The sequence below is a fragment of the Poecilia mexicana genome, unplaced genomic scaffold (genome assembly GCF_051168715.1).
Source record: "Poecilia mexicana isolate PSO_F unplaced genomic scaffold, ASM5116871v1 scaffold_11, whole genome shotgun sequence".
Lineage (NCBI taxonomy): Eukaryota > Metazoa > Chordata > Actinopteri > Cyprinodontiformes > Poeciliidae > Poecilia > Poecilia mexicana.
In genome coordinates, this window is record NW_028263380.1 from 24,767,989 (window position 1) to 24,787,642 (window position 19,654).

The following is a 19,654-nucleotide window of genomic DNA, read 5'->3' on the forward strand; positions in this document are numbered from 1 at the left end:
GACTGTTCGCAGGAAACAGTATCGGCAAAAAGCTCAACATGACTTCACAGCTGTGGACCGTTCCTTTTCTGTGGATGATGCTGTGTATCTTCGCAACACTGGGGGAGGAGTTCACAAGTGGATACCTGGACAGGTTCTAAGACAAACTGGTCCAGTCTCTTATAAAGTGAAAGAGCACTACTCAAACACTGTGCACAGAAGACATGGGGATCAGCTTCGTGCCAAAGCTGTAGCTTTGGCAGCTTTGGCAAATACCGATGACTCTGAAACACCAACACAAGAGCAAAGTGATGTAAGCATTACACCTGAACAAAGTGCTCTGGACTCTGTGCTGCAACCCCCTGTTTCCCCAGGTCCTTCAGTGGTGGTGAGGCATTCAACATGACCACGGAAGACACCAAAACGATATCTTGAATAGCCTTGTGTTCATCTAAGCACAATAGTTTTGCATGTTATGTTCCATTATTATTCATGTTGTATTAAGGGTTACATTTGAGTTAGATGCAGAGGTAAAGAGAAAGAAAAATGTCTTGATTTATCGAGTAAATACATATTTGGGTTATTGTTTGGTTCTTCATGGAAATGCACTTAAGCTGGAATAAGTGACCTTAGTATATTTTAGTTAATTAGATAAAAATGTTATTTTCATTTTAAAAGGGGGATAATGTGGTGTATTCCTCCTCCCCAGTTTACCTGAGTTGGTACAGTCCTTTTTTGTGACACGTGCAAGCTGGCACTCTGTGGTTACTTTGGGTCTAGCACAACAATAAAGAGATACGGAAATGGCCGGAGCCTCCTCTGTTCTTTAAAACATTACAATAATAGTCCAAGGCTCAGAACAACAGAGAAACAGGCAACACATGACTTACGACAAGGATCTGACGAGAGACAAGGACAACAGGTGGGTTTAAATACACACGGGGTAATCAAGGGGATGAGACACACCTGGGAAACAACGGGGAGGACAGGACAGAGACTTACAGGAAAATGGGACTGAACACAGAAAATCTCAAAAATAAACACACAGAAACACGGATCATGACAGTACCCCCTCCTCAAGGGGCGGCTACCAGACGCCCAACAGAAAAGTCCAAAACCCAAAAACGACTCAACAGGGTGGGCGGAGGGGTGACGGCAGGAGGGCCAGAGTCCAGAAACAGAACCAAACAAAAAACGACCCAACAGGGTGGGCGGAGGGGTGACTGCAGGAGGGCCAGAGTCCAGAAACAAAACTAAATACAAACAGGGACCTAAACACAGAGAAACAGTCCGGGGGCCACCCATGGCACAGGAGGTGAAGCTCACATGGGCGGTACGGTGCATGGCGACGTCAGCACCAAACGTGTACCCCACCAAGGGTTAGTTCTGGTGTCCATGCTGTTGGTAAGGTTCCTCACCGAAGTGTGGTCGGATCCTTCTGTCGTAAGTAGTGGTGGTAGGTGGTGAGGAGAGACGCAGAGACCCAGGTTATGGTGAAAATGATGAGTTTAATGATAACAGTCCAAGGCTCAGAACAACGGAGAACAGCATGGAGAAACAGGCAACACATGACATATGACAAGGATCCAACAAGAGACAAGGACAACAGGTGGGTTTAAATACACACGGGGTAATCAAGGGGATGAGACACACCTGGGAAACAATCAAGGGGGAGGACAGGACAGAGACTTACAGGAAAACGGGACTGAACACAGAAAATCTCAAAAATAAACACGGATCATGACACATCCTCCAAAAGTGGAAATTTAAGAGAATAGAGCTTTACATTTAAAAATGTCCGATGTAAAACTGTCAATGTTTTTTTCTTTTTTCAAACATTCCTCCAACTTTTACAGGTATTAAAATGTTTTTACATGCAGGTCTTATGTTTAATAAAATAAGCTTTATTCAACATTCAGCGACTCACTTGTTTGTATTTGTCTGTTTCTGCTTTTTCATGCGTGTGGCAGAAACTGGGTTTCCTCTGGAGGCAGACCGTTCACCACAGCTGCAACGTCAGAAAGCGTGTGAATAAATGTTCTGCTATAAATCGATGTAAAATGTATGGAAAATATTCTGAGGATGCAATATAAAATAGAAAAACTTTAGGAAATTACAGAGTTGAGGATAAAAACAGATTAAATAGTGAGAGGCTTTACTTACGAAAAGGTGGACGTTTGGCTGAAACAAATAGAAAGAACTTTAAATTTTGCCTTAAAAAAATCCTTTCAATTCTGCCATTCTCTACTACAGATACAACCCAGTGATCATTCTTAGATGAACCTGCATCCAAATAATTTATTGTCCTCTAGGCTAGATTTGGTAGATATTTGGTTTGAATGCGATACGTTTTGACATCAACAATTGGTTTTAGCTGACATCATCAGATTTATCATAATTAAAAAAAAGACTATTCCTTAGCTACTGTCTCCTACCAGTAATACTATAGAATGTCATTAATTGGACTAGTAATCTATTAATTCAGCAGATTTAGCAGGTCTGATTTTATTCTTGTGTGTGAACTGAGAACAGTTTTTACAATTAGAAATGATCAGTTTCTGACCTGCCTCAGAGATAATCTATGAGCTCTGAATAATCTGTTACAAACAAACTCAGTCACAGAGGAGCTCAGTTTAGAAATTATGATGCTGATTAACTGACATTTGAATTTTTAAGAAAACTAATGGCACTTCATATCTGGTCATATTCAGCAAACAGCAGGATGTGCAGCTCAAATGTTTAAGGATGATTTAAATTAAAATGCAGGTTCCAGTCTTCAAGTACAAATATTATAATCATATTTACCGCTATCCTTTAAAGTTTTAGTTCTCAAATAAAGAAAATGCTGATCCTTTTTATGCAAACTTAACCTAATTGCAATAATATCACATCTGAAAAAAGGATCAAATTTTTTCATACTAACTCAAATGCAGCTATGAATGTTTTATTAAGTTTTCTGTCACTTCCACATTTGTGTTGCATGGCCCTAAATCTAAATTTAGATTACTTTTAGACTAGAAAGTGTTGTTTGGTTTAAACCCAGAACAAATCCGTAGGTCTAAATGATGGCTAAACATCAGTGTGACACTGTCTAAAGTTGATATAAAGCTTCAATGTTTAAGCAGGTCTGTTTCTCACTTGTTAAAGCTCAACAATCAAAATACAGAAAAACAAAGAAAGAAATTGACCAACTCACCGTTCTTCTTCTTGTAAACAATGAATCCAATCACAGCAATGAGACCAAGAACAGCCACAGCAGCAACAACAGGGATGATCACAATGATGATATTTGCTGTTGAGAAAACAAACCAGGTTACAATCATGTAAACCAGGGGCGGGTCCTGAAGGCCCGGCATCCTGCATGTTTTATTCTCTCCCTGGTTGGAGTAACAACCTTTTCAGCAGGTCAATGTTCCTCTTAGGCTTCTAATGAGACATCATTGGATCCAGGTGTGTTAAACCAGGGAGAGAACTAAGACATGCAGGATGCCGGACCGACTTTGGACACCCCTGGTTTACAGTCACAGGTTCTTTCATATCTTTCATCCCAGTTCATTTAAACACCATGATCAGGTTTTTGTTTTGTTCATCTTTTGTTCCAGTTTCCAGCCCTCAATGTATTTTCTTTCAGTAACTATACTTGTAAGTTGTTATTTCATTAATAATTTACAGCAACTTTCAAGTGTTATAATGTTGTTAATTAAAATCTTATATAACCTGAAATATGAACATTAATTAACTGGAAAGGTTTTGTTGAATTTGTCATTGATTAATAATAAAAAGATGCATAAACAACTGGAGTAGATTGTATTAGCAGCAAATCACTTGTTTTAACATTTATCTTGCAGTACATCCATCTAAAACAAACCTCAGAAAGAAAAACTGCTTTTGATTCTAAGCCCTAAAACTGAAGGTAAATCTAAAAACACAAACAAGGTAGACAGATTTTTTTAATTAACAAGTATTATAAATAAATGTGGCATTTTAAATAATTACTTACATTCATTGGTCAAGATTCTTGTCTTCTCCAGTCTATGAATGATGCTATTCACTCCAGAGAGCTGAAACACACATTCATAATTGCTCCAGTCTTCAGGTGCAACAGATGACAGATCGATGTGAACGCTCATCTGGAAGGTCCCATCATTGTTAGGGAGGATTTCTCCTGTTTCCACTCCCTTATGAATCTGTTTTTCACATTTTCTCCAGAATATTTCAGCTTTGTTGGGATAGAAACCTGTAGCAAGGCAACTGACTGGAGAGGAGGAAGACTTCTGGAGGAGAGACACTGAGGGAAGAACTGAGGAACATGAAAAACACAAAACAAAAAACATTTACCTGAGAGTCGAGACCATGTAAATGTAGTTGTGTATGTGAAACTGGATGTAATACCTGTTTTTATCAGAGATCTCCTCCCACTTCTCTCATACTTCTTCAGCCACTCAACACAAACTTTTAAGAAGTAAAACTTCTCATATTGTAAAGCGTATTTATTTTTATCCCACTTGTGTTTGGTGACCACAGCTTCTGGCTTTGCAGCGATCCATAATGATGTGTTCAGGTCCAGAGCTATGAAATCCTCTCCATCATAACCTATCTGATCATAACCTTTGACCTCTCCAGTCTCATTATCCCAGTCACAGCCATATATGTGCTGGTAGACGTGAACTCCTGAGACAAAGAGACACCAGTCAGTAAGTTTACAACACAGTTTCTCATGTCTAAATTTAATGTTTACTGTAAAAATGTCAATAGTTTAATGTCAAGAAAATTTTTTTTCCTTATTCAGAAACATTTCTGAAGAGTGTAAAAGGAGTTTGGAAACATTATTTAAAAATCAGTTTAATGAAACTTTAGCAAAAGCAATTAAAGTAAATCATGTGACATGTAAGAAGTGAAACTTGAACAAACCTCCAGTCTGGTTTAAACGCAGTTTTGCAATTTCAATGTTTTCTTTGAGAGTTTCCTGTTTAGCCAGACATGTTAGAGTTTCCTCCTCCCAGTAATGTGGATTATCTGAGCTAACATTGTTCATCCAGTCCTGTTTAGGAATGTTTCTGTTGTTTCTGCTGTCACAGTAACTGATCTGAACATCATCCAGAAAACCAGCAGACATGTACGATGGGACGTCTGGTAATCCTGAAGATGCTGAGTAGAAATACCTCAGAGAGTGGATCGCTGTAATAAAAGACTCACAACATAAGTGGGTTAAAATTGAAGCAGTATTAAAACCATTAACTAATGTGTGTTTAATGTGTCCCATGTTAATAATGTTCACAAAAATATCCAGTATTTAAAAATTCATTTCAAACACATAAAAACAGTAGCTTCCAGCTGCATTAAAGGCATTTAGGTTTCTTTAGAAGTTTTGAATATTTTTACAGAGGAAGAACAGTTTGGTTTCTAATTGATAAATAGGTTTTCAGCATACATTGCTGTGAAAAATCATTTGTCCCCTACTTTTGCTTTCGCGTCTTTGTAAGGAAAAAAGTTATATAAAAACAAAAAGATAATTGCCTGACTTGCTTACTAATGAATAAGCATTGAATGAACCTTTCTGAAATACCATTTCATGAAGAACAAGCCAATAATGATGGCGGTGTGTTGGTCTTGGGCTGCTTCTACCTGGGTGACTGTCAGTAGTTGATTAGAGCCATTAATTCTACTTTCTCCTTCATAAAGAACATCCGTCCATCATTTTGTAAACTTAAACTCAACTTTATGCAGAAAGACAACAATGCAAACCAGATTAGGAAGTCCACTTTTAAAAGTGCTAAAAAACAAAAGTCTTGGACTTTCCTGCTCAAAGTAGTAACTTAAAACCAACTGAGATGCTGTGGCATGAACTTAAATGTTTGAAAATCCCCCATTCTGCCTGAATTAAAACAATTCTGCAAAGAAACTCCTTCACAGTGATAAAAATCTGTTTTTTTTAGTCATTGCAAATGGTCAGTGGCAGTTATAGCCAATTACAGAAGCATAAATGGTAATAAATTTAGGGGCAAAAAGCTTTTCAATTAAACCCAGATTGGGTTGGAAAGCTTTTTCCCCTTAAGAATTTAAATCCTCATTTTGAAAACTGCATGTTGGATTTACGTGGACTTTCTATTAAAATATAATAAGTTAATTAACCTAAATGACTTAAGAGTGAAAAATAATTAGAGTTGAATGAATGTGTTTACATTCACTTTAGATTTTCTGCTTCCTTATAGAAATGTTTCTGTTTTGCCAACCAGAGAGGAACCAAAACTACATCAGGTCCTTTTGGGACTTATATGTTTATTTCTTTCTTTATCATTTATTTGGATGGAGGCAAGTGATATGTATAAGCAAATTCTGAACTCTGTAACATTCAGACTCTTCAATGAGTCTTTAACACTATAAAACATACTAAAAGACAAAACAAAAGCATAGCAAGATGTAAAACTTTTACATATGTAGTATAGTAGAAAGACACAAGGACTATTATAGAAACACTGATGTTTGGCTTTTAATCATGTCTACAAGTCTGGTCTTCTTGAGAGAAAATGCTTCACTCTATTTGCTTTACTCTATCTGAAAATATCTGACAACTTCTGGAGGTCACACCCCTTGGAAATCAGTAGCAAGTCTTTTAATCTGACAGGACAACACAGTGACAGGTTGGGTACATATTTATGAGGAGACACTGAATATTCAGAATAAAAAAAGACAAAATTTCACCAGCTTCGGACAAGAAAGGTGTTTAAAAGACAGCCATATAAACTTCAGCTGTACTTCCCCACTTTGACTAAATATGCCACTATTTACCAATAATAATATAGAAAAAATTACCTCATCTATCATTAGACCAGATTCCTTAAGTAAGGGACTTAAATATTCACCTTTCAGGACAGCGCATCAGTAAATGGTTGTTAGAGATGTCTGATCTATAGATTAGTGACTCACCTGGTTCTGTTTCTTTTAATTCCAGTAAAATCAGAAGGATTAATATCCTCACTGCAGCCATTTTGACTCCACATTTTGAATAACAGCCTGTGATTTCCTCCCTTCTTCTAAAGCCAGTTTGACAAAATGAGGAAGCAGGTCAGCTACAAAGTTCCCTAAATTAGTCACCAGTTTCTTAAAGTTGGTTTAAAACAACCTCACCGAAAATGAAACACCAACCTGTTTAATCAGGGGTTTATACCAGATGGCAAGTGAAAATTAAACTTTAAGTATCTTAACTGTTAATTCAACAGACCCTGGGTTTCCACTATAGAAGGACATTCTAATCTAATTAAAATCCTTTTCAATAAACTTTAATATATATTCTGGTGGGGATTGTTGTTTAAATTAAAAGTACCTTTTTAAAATAAAAAAACTTTTATGAAATACATTGCTACTTTTCATTTCATTTCATTTCATATATATGTATATATATATATATATACACACACATATATATATATTAAATAGAAAGATTATTCCTGTCATAATCTACAGGTTATGACAGGTTTCTACAGGTTTCAGTCTGAAAATGGGTATTGCTTCATATCCTTTTTCAATCTGATACTCACCAAACAAGTCGTGTATTTGCATGTATTTGTGTTGGTAATAGGTAATAAGGTGCTGCATTTACACTTAATACATATATGTAAGAACTACTTTTTATTATGAATGGATAATTCATTTCTTGGTTAAATGTCTTAAATAAATGCATAAATGCATAAATTAACTGGTGGGTAGTGAAATATTGTTCTCATTTTTTGAGAAAGGAAATATGCCTGCCTCGACATTTAAGACATGTTTTTAATTTTAGTATTAATATTATAAATTATACTTTATAACTGAGATTATAAAAAGAAAGAAATCTGTAACTGGCAGCTACATGAGTCTAAGTCACTAAGTCAGTCTTTAACTACAATTTCCAGTTTCTCAACGACTTGAATGTTAGAATCATGTCTGAATTACCCTCATTCATATCATAGGAAACTATTAGTGACAGCCAATAAAAAGCTAACAGTTATGATTTACAGTCAGTACTTTTAGAAAGGTACCACTCTGCAGAACTTTGTGGATATTTCAGATTGGTTCCTTTTACCAATGCAGAGAAACAAATTGAGCTAAAAAAAAATCTAAACCAAATCTTAGTCTGACCACTTATTGCTTCCAAAACAGCTTCGGTTCTTTGACAGAATGACTTAAGTTTGGTTTTGTAAAATAGCTTGAACATTATCGGGTGTTTTTCAGGAAGTAATTGTTAGAATGTAATATAATAAACCTTTAACCTTTGGTTCAAGGTGCACTTGAAAGCACCACGAGTTTATTTCTCTGGACCGTAAATGTTGCGTAGAGTCACAGCAGAACAGAACCGATAAGAATAAATATTTCTACTGAAACTCTGCTCTACACAACACTGTAAACTGGTTAACTCATAAGAGCCCATTACACATATAATGTACATGGTGCAGCAGAGCAATATGTTTCTATTTTGGAAGAAAAAAATCACAGATGCATTGATTAATCCTAAATAATTACACAAAAACACTAAATGTGATGAAAAATAATTAGATTTTTAAAGAAAACTATTTAAGAAAATGTTTTTAATTTATAAACAATCAATTTTCTCAAAAGGAGTTAAATATTAAACACACATCAGAAACCTCTTTCAGAACTACACAAGTTGAGGCTGAATATATTTATATATTTCTGACTCACCTGATATTGCGCTTTGAATTCCCTGTAAAAACAGGAAAATAGACCAGATGCTCATTTTAGCCATTTTATGTCTACATTTCTATAAAGAGTTGAAAACATTTTTCCTCCTCTTCCTTTCTGAAGAGACTCTGGAAAACAGAAGGAAGAACAGTTGGGAATGTAAAGTTCACCTTTCAGAGGAACCAATGAGAGAATCCGGGTTGTCAGCGTCACTCACCTGGGTTACACAACATGATGACGTTTATAATGAAGGTGACAGTAAATCCTGACTCTGTTGTTTGGACAAGAGTTGGAAGAAGATGATATTATCATAAATCTGGGGAACTTTTCTTTTTGGTTTTATCATAAATGTTGGAGGAACAGTTATTTTTGTTTTATTTCTGTTTGGCTTGAACATAATATTACTAGTTAGAAGACAGTTATAATTCAGAGAGGAAAATGAAGTCCACATGTTGACTCTACGTACCTTTGTCACTTATAGCCTGCTAAAAAAGCTTTCTAAGGAATTAATTTATGCTTTACACATTATAATTACTAAAAGTTATTAACAGTAATGTTAGCAGATATAAGCAGAACATGTGAACATATAGTGCTATAGTTCTTCCTTTAGCACTTTATTATTAGCATGTCTTTGTTTTCCTGCAGTTATTCTTTAGTTTCCTATTTTAACTTGTGAGTCTCTGATGTTTGTTTTCAGTTCATCAATGTGAGTTTATGAGTGACTGGATGAACTGTAGCTGAGGTCTGCTCACAGCTTTGGACTATAAACTGAGTAACAGTTACCAAAGGTCATTCTGTTGACTCTTAAGCATAAAACAGTAAAACACATAGAAATGAGTGCAGACAGTGGAGATCCAGGTTTTGTGCATAAAACATCAGATACAGCAGAAACAGTCTCTGTCTTCTCTGCAGGAACTTTATCTCTATGTAGGAAGAAAGTGATTTTTTTTCTCTGTATCGCATGACAATTTGTCTTTCTCACTCCCTGCCTGTTAAAAACTTCCACAACCTGGACCTGATTCCTCCCTGATATATTTCTTAGCGACGCCTGATCTTCCACTGATCACCAGTCTCTCTGTTCACTTTTTGTACAGATTTGTAAAGACCGGTATGAACTTTTTTTTTCTCTGTTTCAGCAGCTTTCATGTTTCTGTCTTCCTCTATTACGAAGATTGTTTGGATTTCTCTACCTTCACTCTGCTCTGCTTCCTGCTTTTAGATTTGTTTTCATTTTGTTATAAATCTGCCTCTAGTTTCTGAGATCAGAATCATTTACTTTCTAAGAGCTAATACTGTTGCTAGTGTTGTTTTGCTGTTATAATTTGACAGTTTGTGTTTTTCCTTATCCAGTTTCATCCTGCAGTCATCATCATCTTCAACATCACAGCATCTTTTTTTACAGCAGTTTAATTGTTGTAGGACTCAATTAAATTTAGACTCAAAAATACTTTATCAAGTATTTAAAGTATATAAATTAAATAAAGTGCAGAACAGGAGATTTTCTGTTGTAATCCAGAATCTAATCAGGGGATTCTGCATGGCAGAGATGAATTCCTGCAAAATATGAGTTAATGTTCATATTTCTAACTTTTTATTTAATTTATGGGGGTTTTATGTCACATGTGAGTTCATAAAGACAGAACTAATGTATTTTGAGCTGCTCCACTCACCCACAGCCAGATTTAATTTCTACTTTCACTGTGTCGGTGCTGAGTCTTATGTGTTTGAGACTAATTTTCCTGTGAAAAGTGAAACAGAACCATTTCTGATAGATGCTTCTACAGCAAATTTGAATTTAATTGAAAAAGACAGTTTTGGAGAACAAGCAATGAGTGTCACCATGGCAACACTTTAAGGAATATTGGAAAAGCAGAAATTTAAAGCTCTTCTAATTTTCAAAAAAGACTTAGGATTTAATCAACTACACTCATACTGGATGCCAAACAGAATATTTAAATTCCACACATTCTGGAGAATTACTGGAAGTTTTTGTTATTTGATAATGAACTACAGTTTCAGTGCTACAGTTGGTACTGGCCCTGATTAAGAATTAGTCTAATTTATTATTTGCTAAATGATAGTTCTTTATGCAAAATTATGCTAATGGTAAAAAGTTATGATCTATTTTTATTTTTGATTTATTTTGCTTTGGCCCTCCTCCTTGTCAGGTCAGCCTCTTGCTGTGATTAACAAGCAGAAGCAGCTGCTGTGGTTGATCTGATTGTTTGGTGAAGGAGTGAAACTGTTTTTCTACCACAAAACTTTAATATTTGAATTTATGTATGAAGTCAACTCAGAGATTTTTCTTTTATTTTTACAAGAAAATTATTTTTGAAACCGGAAAACTCTTTTTATTTTGATTGCATCAAGAACCTCCTCCTCAAAGTACTATGGGATTCATGGTTTTTGGACGTAATTATGATGATCCATCATAATTAGGTTGGAGTAACAGAATTAGGCTTAAACTGAAGTATTTATGGCTCAGATCGGTTAAAATCAACTACTCAGTCACATTTCTGTGTTTCAGTTATACATGTGGAGTATAAGATAATGTGAATGGTCTGATGGAGCATTTTACCATAGCAGCATTCGCCCAATCACTAACACAAAAGCAGAAGTTCATACACAGATACATAGATTGATAGGCAACTGTGCCTTAAGTGCTTTGCAGGAGACATAAACATGTTACTGGAGGATACTAGAGGATGCTGGAGTCGAATCCTAAAATCTCCCTTCTTCTTTACACAGAACCCCCGTCGCCATTATAATGTCCAATAAGTGATCTGAAACAATCTCATTAGCAGAATAACGACCTGGGATCTTTACTGATCTGAGACAATATTGAGTAAAATCAATAATTAATTTGCTTCCTTTGTTGGTTCTTAATAAGAAACAACTGTTTCAGACAATTACATTTCAATTTCATATCAGTTTCCACAGGACAGAGAAGTTCAATAAGAGTAAGAGCTAATTGAAAATTAAATCACCTGTCTACATTTTATTATACACAAAGTGCTTTACAGTGGAAAATGAATAAAAACACATAAGATAAAAATATAGGACACAAAAACAGCATACAGATAACAGCAGAGGGTAAAACTAGATGCAATCAGTCTGAACAAAGACAGTTAAAAAAACATTGCTTGGGGGCAGATAGTCCAATATTTTCTATTTTAAAGAAAATCAATTAATAATGTTTTACAACTTCTAGATACACAGGTCATTCATATTTACTTTCTTTGAATAACTCTGTACATTCTATTTAGAGGCAGAAACTGTTCAGTATCTTCCCCATTATCTTCTACTTTCTAATTAAATTACATTTTTGTATTTGAAAAAATTTACCACCTCATCAAAAACTTACCTTTCAAGAATACAAATATTTTTAAAAACATAATGGCAGAAAATACACTATTGTAAAAATACAAACTTAACATCATAAATTACTTTTTTTATGTTTATCAAATAAAGAACCATTTTCCAACAACACATATTGTAAATTATCTTTTTTAAAGCTTTAACCTTGTTAAAACTAAACAAAATGCTTGAACAGCAGAAAACGTCATCAAATCCCTCCTGCCATAATTACAGCCAAATATATTTTTAAATATTAAACTTTTGTTGGATTTAGCAATGTGAAACTAAATAGCAAGAATATTTGAAAAGAAAGGCTAAACAATATAAAATAGATAACTGAAGATTTACATCTGATGTTTTATTTGGATGCAGAGACTCAAGAAATCTCTGGTTTTGGTGCTTTGGTGTCCAAAGTTCACATTTGTTTCTTTTTTCTTTTGAGACAGATGAGCAGAAATATTTATACAATGTTTGTATACAATACAGTGAAAGAGAATCAAGTTATAGCTATGGGACCTTTTTGCTACAGCAGTGATTTGTCTGAGGTTCTGCCTTGGCTGTCGTCTGAACTTTTACTAGTTAAAGATGAAGCCTCCGGGCAAGATGGTGACATCTTGGTGTCTTGAGAACCTAGGAAATAAATATTTTGTGTTTAAAGTACATTTGTATAGTTTTTCAGGTTCTTTGACAAAGTTCACATTGTTATTGTTTAGTTTCACTAAAAAACTTTAGTGAAACTGAATCTTTGGTCCTGAGCTCAGTGGTCTGTGGTTGTTCAGCAGAAACAAATGGACACAACACAGATTTATTTCTCTCCCAAAAACAAACCACGTAAAAAATATTAGTGTTAAATATCAAACTTTGAAAGCTTTGTGCAGTGTGGTTGTTATTTCTACACATCTAATTCTTGCCCAGGCATTCGTACTTCCAACACTGTCTCCCTTCATTTACTCTCCTCTCTCCCATTTTATTTTTTGACCTAAGTAAGGAGATTGCAAACATTTATAATAAACTCTTTAATCATAAATTTTTCCGTCGTGGTTTGGCTCCAGCAGCATCTCATACAGTCCTGTAACTCCTATTGCACAGAGTTACAGGTGTTAGAATGTGATTAGTCTGACAATTTTTGAAAACACAATAAGTGCCAAACATCACAAAGACCAGAGGAAACTACAAAATTAGACAAAGAAAATGTGATCAAACATTTTAAATACTGACAGCAACAGATTAAATAATTATGTTTAATATAATTATCTTAAATCTGTTCACTAACTCTACAAATAAGGTATTAAGTTAATTATATTTGACTCACAATATCTGTATAAATACCTAGTATTACCTCTGTACTTTTAAATTATCTGATAATTGAGAACAATTTGTAGTTGCTCCTCTTCAGACAAAGTTCAATATAAATTTACTTATATTGAAAACGATTAAAATCTAATATGAATTATTCTGACTTGGAATTCATGTTCTACTTCACATTCATTAAATGTTCTGCTAAAAATACATCTTACTATCCAACAGTTGAAGCCAAAAATCTTACAGACATCAAATAAAAAGACAGTCCTTTGTCCCCTAACTGTCTATTGTTATAGCAAACCCAGTTTATCTTGTTTCAGGTCAGAACTGCCAAAATTATTTCTATTTCCTAAATATCACAATATTGAGAGACAAAATATGTCAGAGATTAATCTATTAACATCTTCAGAGTAAACAGTTTACATACAGAATGAGCACTGTCTCTTTAAACAATGAGGGAAGGTCAGGTGATTTTATTATACTATAGCTTTAGAAACTTCTGATAGGTTAACTGATACATTTGAGTTAATTGGAGTCACACCTGTGGATGTTTTTACTTATTTCAAAGCCACACCTGAAATGCACTGATTTGTTTGACATGATAAGGTCAAAAGAAATCAGCCAAGATATCAGCAAGAGAATTATGGTTGTGGTTCTGATGCTTGAAATGCCTCGTTAATCTGTTCATTTATGCAAGTAAAGACACGAAGGGAAAGGCCAACCGTTACACTGCTCAGTAAGGAGACGAGTTCTGTGTCCCAGAGATGAACAATGTTACATGTTTAGAATGAAATGCATGTCTTCACCTTCCAGTACAGGACAATTAATATCTCATCATATTTCCCAGTATTCTCATTTTTTTCACTATATCACAACTGTAAAAAGGATTAAGTTTATTCATCTTGAATCAAATTAAGCCGTCTTTGATTTGAGGGTTTATAGTATTTTTTTAAATATAATTTTCAGTTTTTGTGGTCTAAACCTAGATGAAGTATATAGGTCTATTCAAAGTTACACATGGACATGGCATTAACTCATCTCTAAGTTAGGTTTATATAAAGCTTTAACATTTAACCAAGGCCAATTCTCACTGGGTAAAGAACAACAATCAATACACAAGAAAGGAAAACACCATATCCGTCTCTCACCTTTATTCTTCTGGTAAAGAAAGAATCCAATAATCAAACCAATGAGACAAAGGAAAACCACGACAACAGGGATGATCATACTGTTTCTATTCACTGTTGAGACGTTTTTCACTGTTGAGAAGAAAAACCAGGTCACATTCATGCGGAGGAAAAGTTTTGTTAATCCTTTTTATCCCATTTTGTCTAAACACTAAAACCAGGTTTTAGCTTTGTTCATCTTTTGCTTGTTCTGGTTACTTTCAGTTACTATAATTGTTAGATGTTAAGTAAATTATAATACACAGAGATTTTGCAAATTTTATAAAGATGGTAATTAAATAATGCACTGAATGGTTATAGAAAGTCTAACAAAACCTAAAACCTCAAAATTAATAAAAGTTTTTGTTAAAAACGGGTTTTGATTAACAATAAAAGAAGCTCAAACAACTGAAGTAGATAGTAATAGTAGAATAACACTAAAACTGAATGTAAATCTAAAAACACAAGAAAAGCAGACATAACATTGTAATCAGTATATATTTGTCTATATATACATGAGGCAATTTATACAAACTACTTACATTCATTGGTCCTGATTCTGGTTTTCTCCAGTCTGATGACGTCTCTCTCGACTCCAGAGAGCAGAAACACACATTCGTACTTGGTCCAGTCTTCAGGTGGAACAGATTCCAGATAAATGTTGATACTCATCTGGAAGGTCCCATCATGGTTGGATAGGATCTCTCCTTTTTCCACACCATCATGAATCTCCTCTCCATCTTTCCTCCAGGACATTTCTGCTGTGTCAGGATAGAAACCTGTAGCGAAGCAGCTGACTGGAGAGGAGGAAAACCTCTGGAGCAAAGACACTGAGGGAAGCTCTGCAGAGTAAATAAAGCAAACATTTTTAATAAATAAAAACATAATTTCTTTGCAACTCATTTATTTACACCAATTACATTTCAAAATAAAGTGAAAGGTCGTCTAATGTGGAAGGAAAATGATAATGATACGACAACGTAGTAAAAACATGTTGCAAAGTCCAATAACTACTTGAAAAACGTGATGGAGACATTTTCATACAAAACAAGGTTCACACATTAATGTAGTTGTGTATTTCAAACTACATAACGTTTGTAATACCTGTTTTCATCAATGAGCTCCTCCCATAATTCACATATTTCTTCAGCCACTCAGGACAAATCTGAGTTAAGTAGGACTCCTCATTCTTTACAAAAGCTACATTATTGTCCCATTTCTGTTTGGTGATGACAGCTTGTCGGGTTGGAGCGATCCAGGATTTTGTCTCCAGGCTCAGTGTGATGAAATCTTCTCCATCATAACCAAACTGATCATAACCTTTGACCTCTGCAGTCTCATCATCCCACTCACAGCCATACATGTGCTGAACAATGTGCACTCCTGAGACAAAGAGACAGAAACACCAGTGACTTTACAACACAGCCAGTTGCTTCTAACAGTGTGATCTAGTGCAATAAGACAGTTCATGCAAAAAATAAAACATATGAAATTGAAACCATGAGTTTGTGTTAATATCTCTAGAACACTGACAGTTTCTTTTACATCTACCTTTAGTTGTAATTAGTTGACAGGACTATATGTCACAAATATATTGTCTTTGCATTTTCAGCGTGCAATATTAATCATTTATTTGCTAAGATTATCTTTCGAGTCGTTTCCTCTTATTTTTATCCCCAGAACCAAACATGGAGAAGTATGGGGGAATTTTGGAGAACACGTTTTCTGTCTGAATGTTGCATGTTTTTTTTTTCTCAAAACTTTTAATACTTGTGCTTACATTTTCAGTTTGAAAGAAGGACTTCATGTCTTTCTTCTTTAAACTTGTAATGCTTGTACTCAAAACTTCTGCTCTCTTCCAAATATTCACTGAGCTTTCTCAAACCTTTCTCCTAGCGCTCAAAACTTGTTTCTGCTCAGATCAAGGCTCTGCTTGCAAACCTCTGCTTACTGCTCACAGTGGAACAAAACAGTACTGTTGCCTGGCAACCTCTCAGCCAATAGAATGAAAGTGTTATACTGTGTTATACATTTGTTTCCTTTTAGTGAGTGTGTATGTGTGGTTACTATCGATTGTAGCAACCTGCGCCGCCCACTGGATCATCCATCCATCCATCCATCCATCCATCCATCCATCCATCCATCCATCCATCCATCCATCCATCATCCATCCATCCATCCATCCATCCATCCATCCATCATCCATCCATCCATCCATCCATCCATCCATCCATCCATCCATCCATCCAGTTTGTGTGTGTTTAGCAACAGTGTGTCTTTCTGCCCATTAGCAACAATAAAAATTATTAATAAAAGGTGAAATCAGCACAAACCTCCAGTTTGATTGAAGCGCTTCTTTAAGATTTCAATGTTGGCTTTGAAGATCTGCTGGTTACCCAGAAAGTTTCCCGTCTCTCTCTCCCAGTACTCCTGATCAGTGATCTCCCTCATCCAGTCCTGTTTGGGCTCTGCTCTCCGAATCACACTGTCATAATAAGCAATCTGAACATCATCAACTAACGCAACAACCACAAACTCTGGGAAGTCTGGGACTTGGGTGGACGCAGTGTAGAAATACTTCAGAGAGTGGGACACTGGGAAAAGACAAAACAACAAAATGATTAAAAAAATTTCTACAAGTTAAACCAAACAACATCAAGAATAATAATGATAACCAAACTTTACATTAAAAGATTATTCCGAAGGTTTTTCATGATTTGAGTTTTCCTGTGTTTCTTAAGTTTTCTGTGGAGTCTCTGTGTTGTCCTGTCTGCCCCTGATTGTTCCCAGGTGTGTCTTGTTCCCTTGGTTACCCTCTGTGTATTTAATGTCACCTGTGTCTTTGTCAACCTGGTCGTATGTCGAAGCTGTATAGTTATTTTGTCTGTTCTGTTTGGCTGCCTTTTTCATCCTTTGTGCTACCAGTAGTGAACATTGCTTTCTGTTCTTCTGTGCTGGACTGTCTGGTTTTGAACTGTCTGCTGCAAATCATCATTAAAATCATCATTTTCTTAATCACAACCTGGGTTCACAGCATCTGCCACCGCTAACGCAACACATGACATTTTCATCTTTTTGATAGTACTTCTATATTTTTACAGTGGACACTTATATAATGTTGAGTACATAGTACTTGTCTTATAATACTTTTTAAAAGCTGGGTGTTTCATCTAATCTTTTGCTTGTCAAAGTAAGTTGTTTTCCACATTATAATAGTCCTTTGAGATCAACTTGTGAAAGACTGTTAAAGACTTACAGTTTTTCTATTACCTTTACATAAAATGTGGAGCTCTGTTAACTTCAAGCAAATGTGAAATCATGAGTTATACTTTTCATACTGTGCTCAAAAAGCATTAAAATCTAAAATAAATTTCAGATTTTGGTGAAAATTTAAAGACCTAATTTTAGCAAACTTTATTCAGAATGTTGATTGCACTGTGGAGTAAACCTGATAAACCCATTAGCGTCTATTTTACATGTAGCCTAAGCCATAAGTAACCACGGTACTGTGACTTAACGTGCTGCCATTTTGTTTGTAGCCTATCCAACGAGCTAGGGTAGAAAATGTCAAATCATAATGGTTACAATTACAAAATGGTTAAATACAAAGAAAACAATTTAGTACATGGCTCACTTTGTTTAATTTTAGACAATTCTCTATTAAATGCATATGTAAAATGTTTAAAACTCAGGATACATTATCAGGATCTGTCATCGATTAAACCTCAAAATAACACAAAGTTGTTAAAATAATGCTGATCTTTAGATCTTTAAGTTTCTGAACTCACCTGCCACAGACCCTTGTATTCCTACTAGAATCAGAAGAATTAAGGTGTTTTTTTCGGCCATGTCAATTTTTGCACATCCACTTTAGAGCTACTTGATTCCTCTTCCGAGCGAAGAGACTGAAAACAAGGAAGTAGCACAGGTATGCACCTGGACGTCGCATTAACCTGAGCCAAGGGGATCGTCAGGGCGTAAGCGTCACTTGTAACTGGGTTAAACAGTGTTAGAGAGGTTTGGTAACGAAAGTGAAAGTAAATTGAGTTGACGTTGTCAGATCGACTTTAATGGAAAGATGGAACCTGACTTTTTTCTGTTCTGGTGATACAGAATTTTTTGGAGAAAGTATCAAACGCAAATTACTTGCGTGGTTTCAATATAACCACTCCCCTTTTTGGTGAATCGGAATTTCTCTATATATAAAATTTATATACATAAAAAAACAAATTATATATATATATATATATATATATATATATATATATATATATATATATATATATATATATATATATATATATATATATGTCCGGTTGGTAATGGAGAACCAACCGGACATTGTGGTGGTGGATAAAGAGCAGAGGAAAGCCGTTGTGGTGGATATAGCAATACCAAGTGACCACAACATCAGGAAAAAGGAGCATGAGAAACTGGAGAAATACCAGGGCCTCAGAGAGGAACTGGAGAAGGCCTGGAAGGTGAAGACCACAGTGGTGCCTGTGGTCATCGGGGCCCTCGGGGCAGTCACCCCCAAACTGGAGCAGTGGCTCAAACAGATCCCAGGAACAACATCAGACATCTCAGTCCAGAAATGTGCAGTTCTAGGCACAGCCAAGATACTGCGCAGAACCCTCAAGCTCCCAGGCCTCTGGTAGAGGACCCGAGCTGAGGATGAAAGAGAGAGAGAGAGAGAGACCACCCGCGGAGGGTGAGAAGGGAATTTATATATATATAAATTCCCTTCCCCTTCTTATATTTTATTTTCCAAAATAAAAAATGCTCAACATTTTAAGGAGACAAATTTTAGAAATGCTGATCTTATATGTCTATTATCAGACAATAACCCTAGTGATTATTGGGTGAGAGAAAACAAGGTCTACTCGATCAATCTACAGAACAAGAAAAGATGAGCACTACAGAACTGATAAAACGCTTAATTTTCTATCTATTATATCTATAACTCTTAAAAAGTGTAATACTTTACAGTTAAATTGCTGATTCATTCATCACTATGCAATTTATGACAGAGTTCTTTGTCTCAAGTAAACTAAACACCTGAAAAATGAACAACGTAGCAACCAAATACAATTAGTCCTCTGTTTGTGTATGTTGTTGTAGTGAATTTAATTTAAAGCATTTTGAATTACAATCATTTTCTCATTAGTTCA

At 35.3% G+C, this 19,654-nt stretch overlaps 1 protein-coding gene across 3 annotated transcripts; it reads right to left on the bottom strand.

The window, feature by feature from the left end:
• Positions 1–1,329: 1,329 nt before the first annotated feature.
• On the bottom strand, positions 1,330–18,420 carry LOC106912044 (major histocompatibility complex class I-related protein 1-like). 3 transcript variants are annotated; one of them, XM_088010484.1, is made up of 12 exons: positions 18,272–18,420; positions 16,817–17,077; positions 15,588–15,866; positions 15,026–15,325; positions 11,472–11,483; positions 4,891–5,157; positions 4,372–4,650; positions 3,980–4,279; positions 3,176–3,271; positions 2,143–2,160; positions 1,907–1,987; positions 1,330–1,417 (listed from the first exon to the last, which is right to left on the bottom strand). In XM_088010484.1, exons 1-11 carry the CDS (start codon positions 18,330–18,332, stop codon positions 1,935–1,937), a joined length of 1,926 nt encoding a protein of 641 aa, XP_087866610.1. In that variant the 5' UTR covers positions 18,333–18,420; the 3' UTR covers positions 1,330–1,417; positions 1,907–1,934. The 3 variants fall into 3 exon arrangements, with proteins under 3 accessions (XP_087866610.1, XP_087866608.1, XP_087866609.1); XM_088010482.1 differs by lacking the exons at positions 11,472–11,483; positions 15,026–15,325; positions 15,588–15,866; positions 16,817–17,077; positions 18,272–18,420 and adding an exon at positions 6,907–6,982; XM_088010483.1 differs by lacking the exons at positions 1,330–1,417; positions 1,907–1,987; positions 2,143–2,160; ... (4 more) ...; positions 16,817–17,077; positions 18,272–18,420 and adding an exon at positions 6,907–7,111 and having other exon boundaries at positions 3,972–4,279.
• Positions 18,421–19,654: the final 1,234 nt, after the last annotated feature.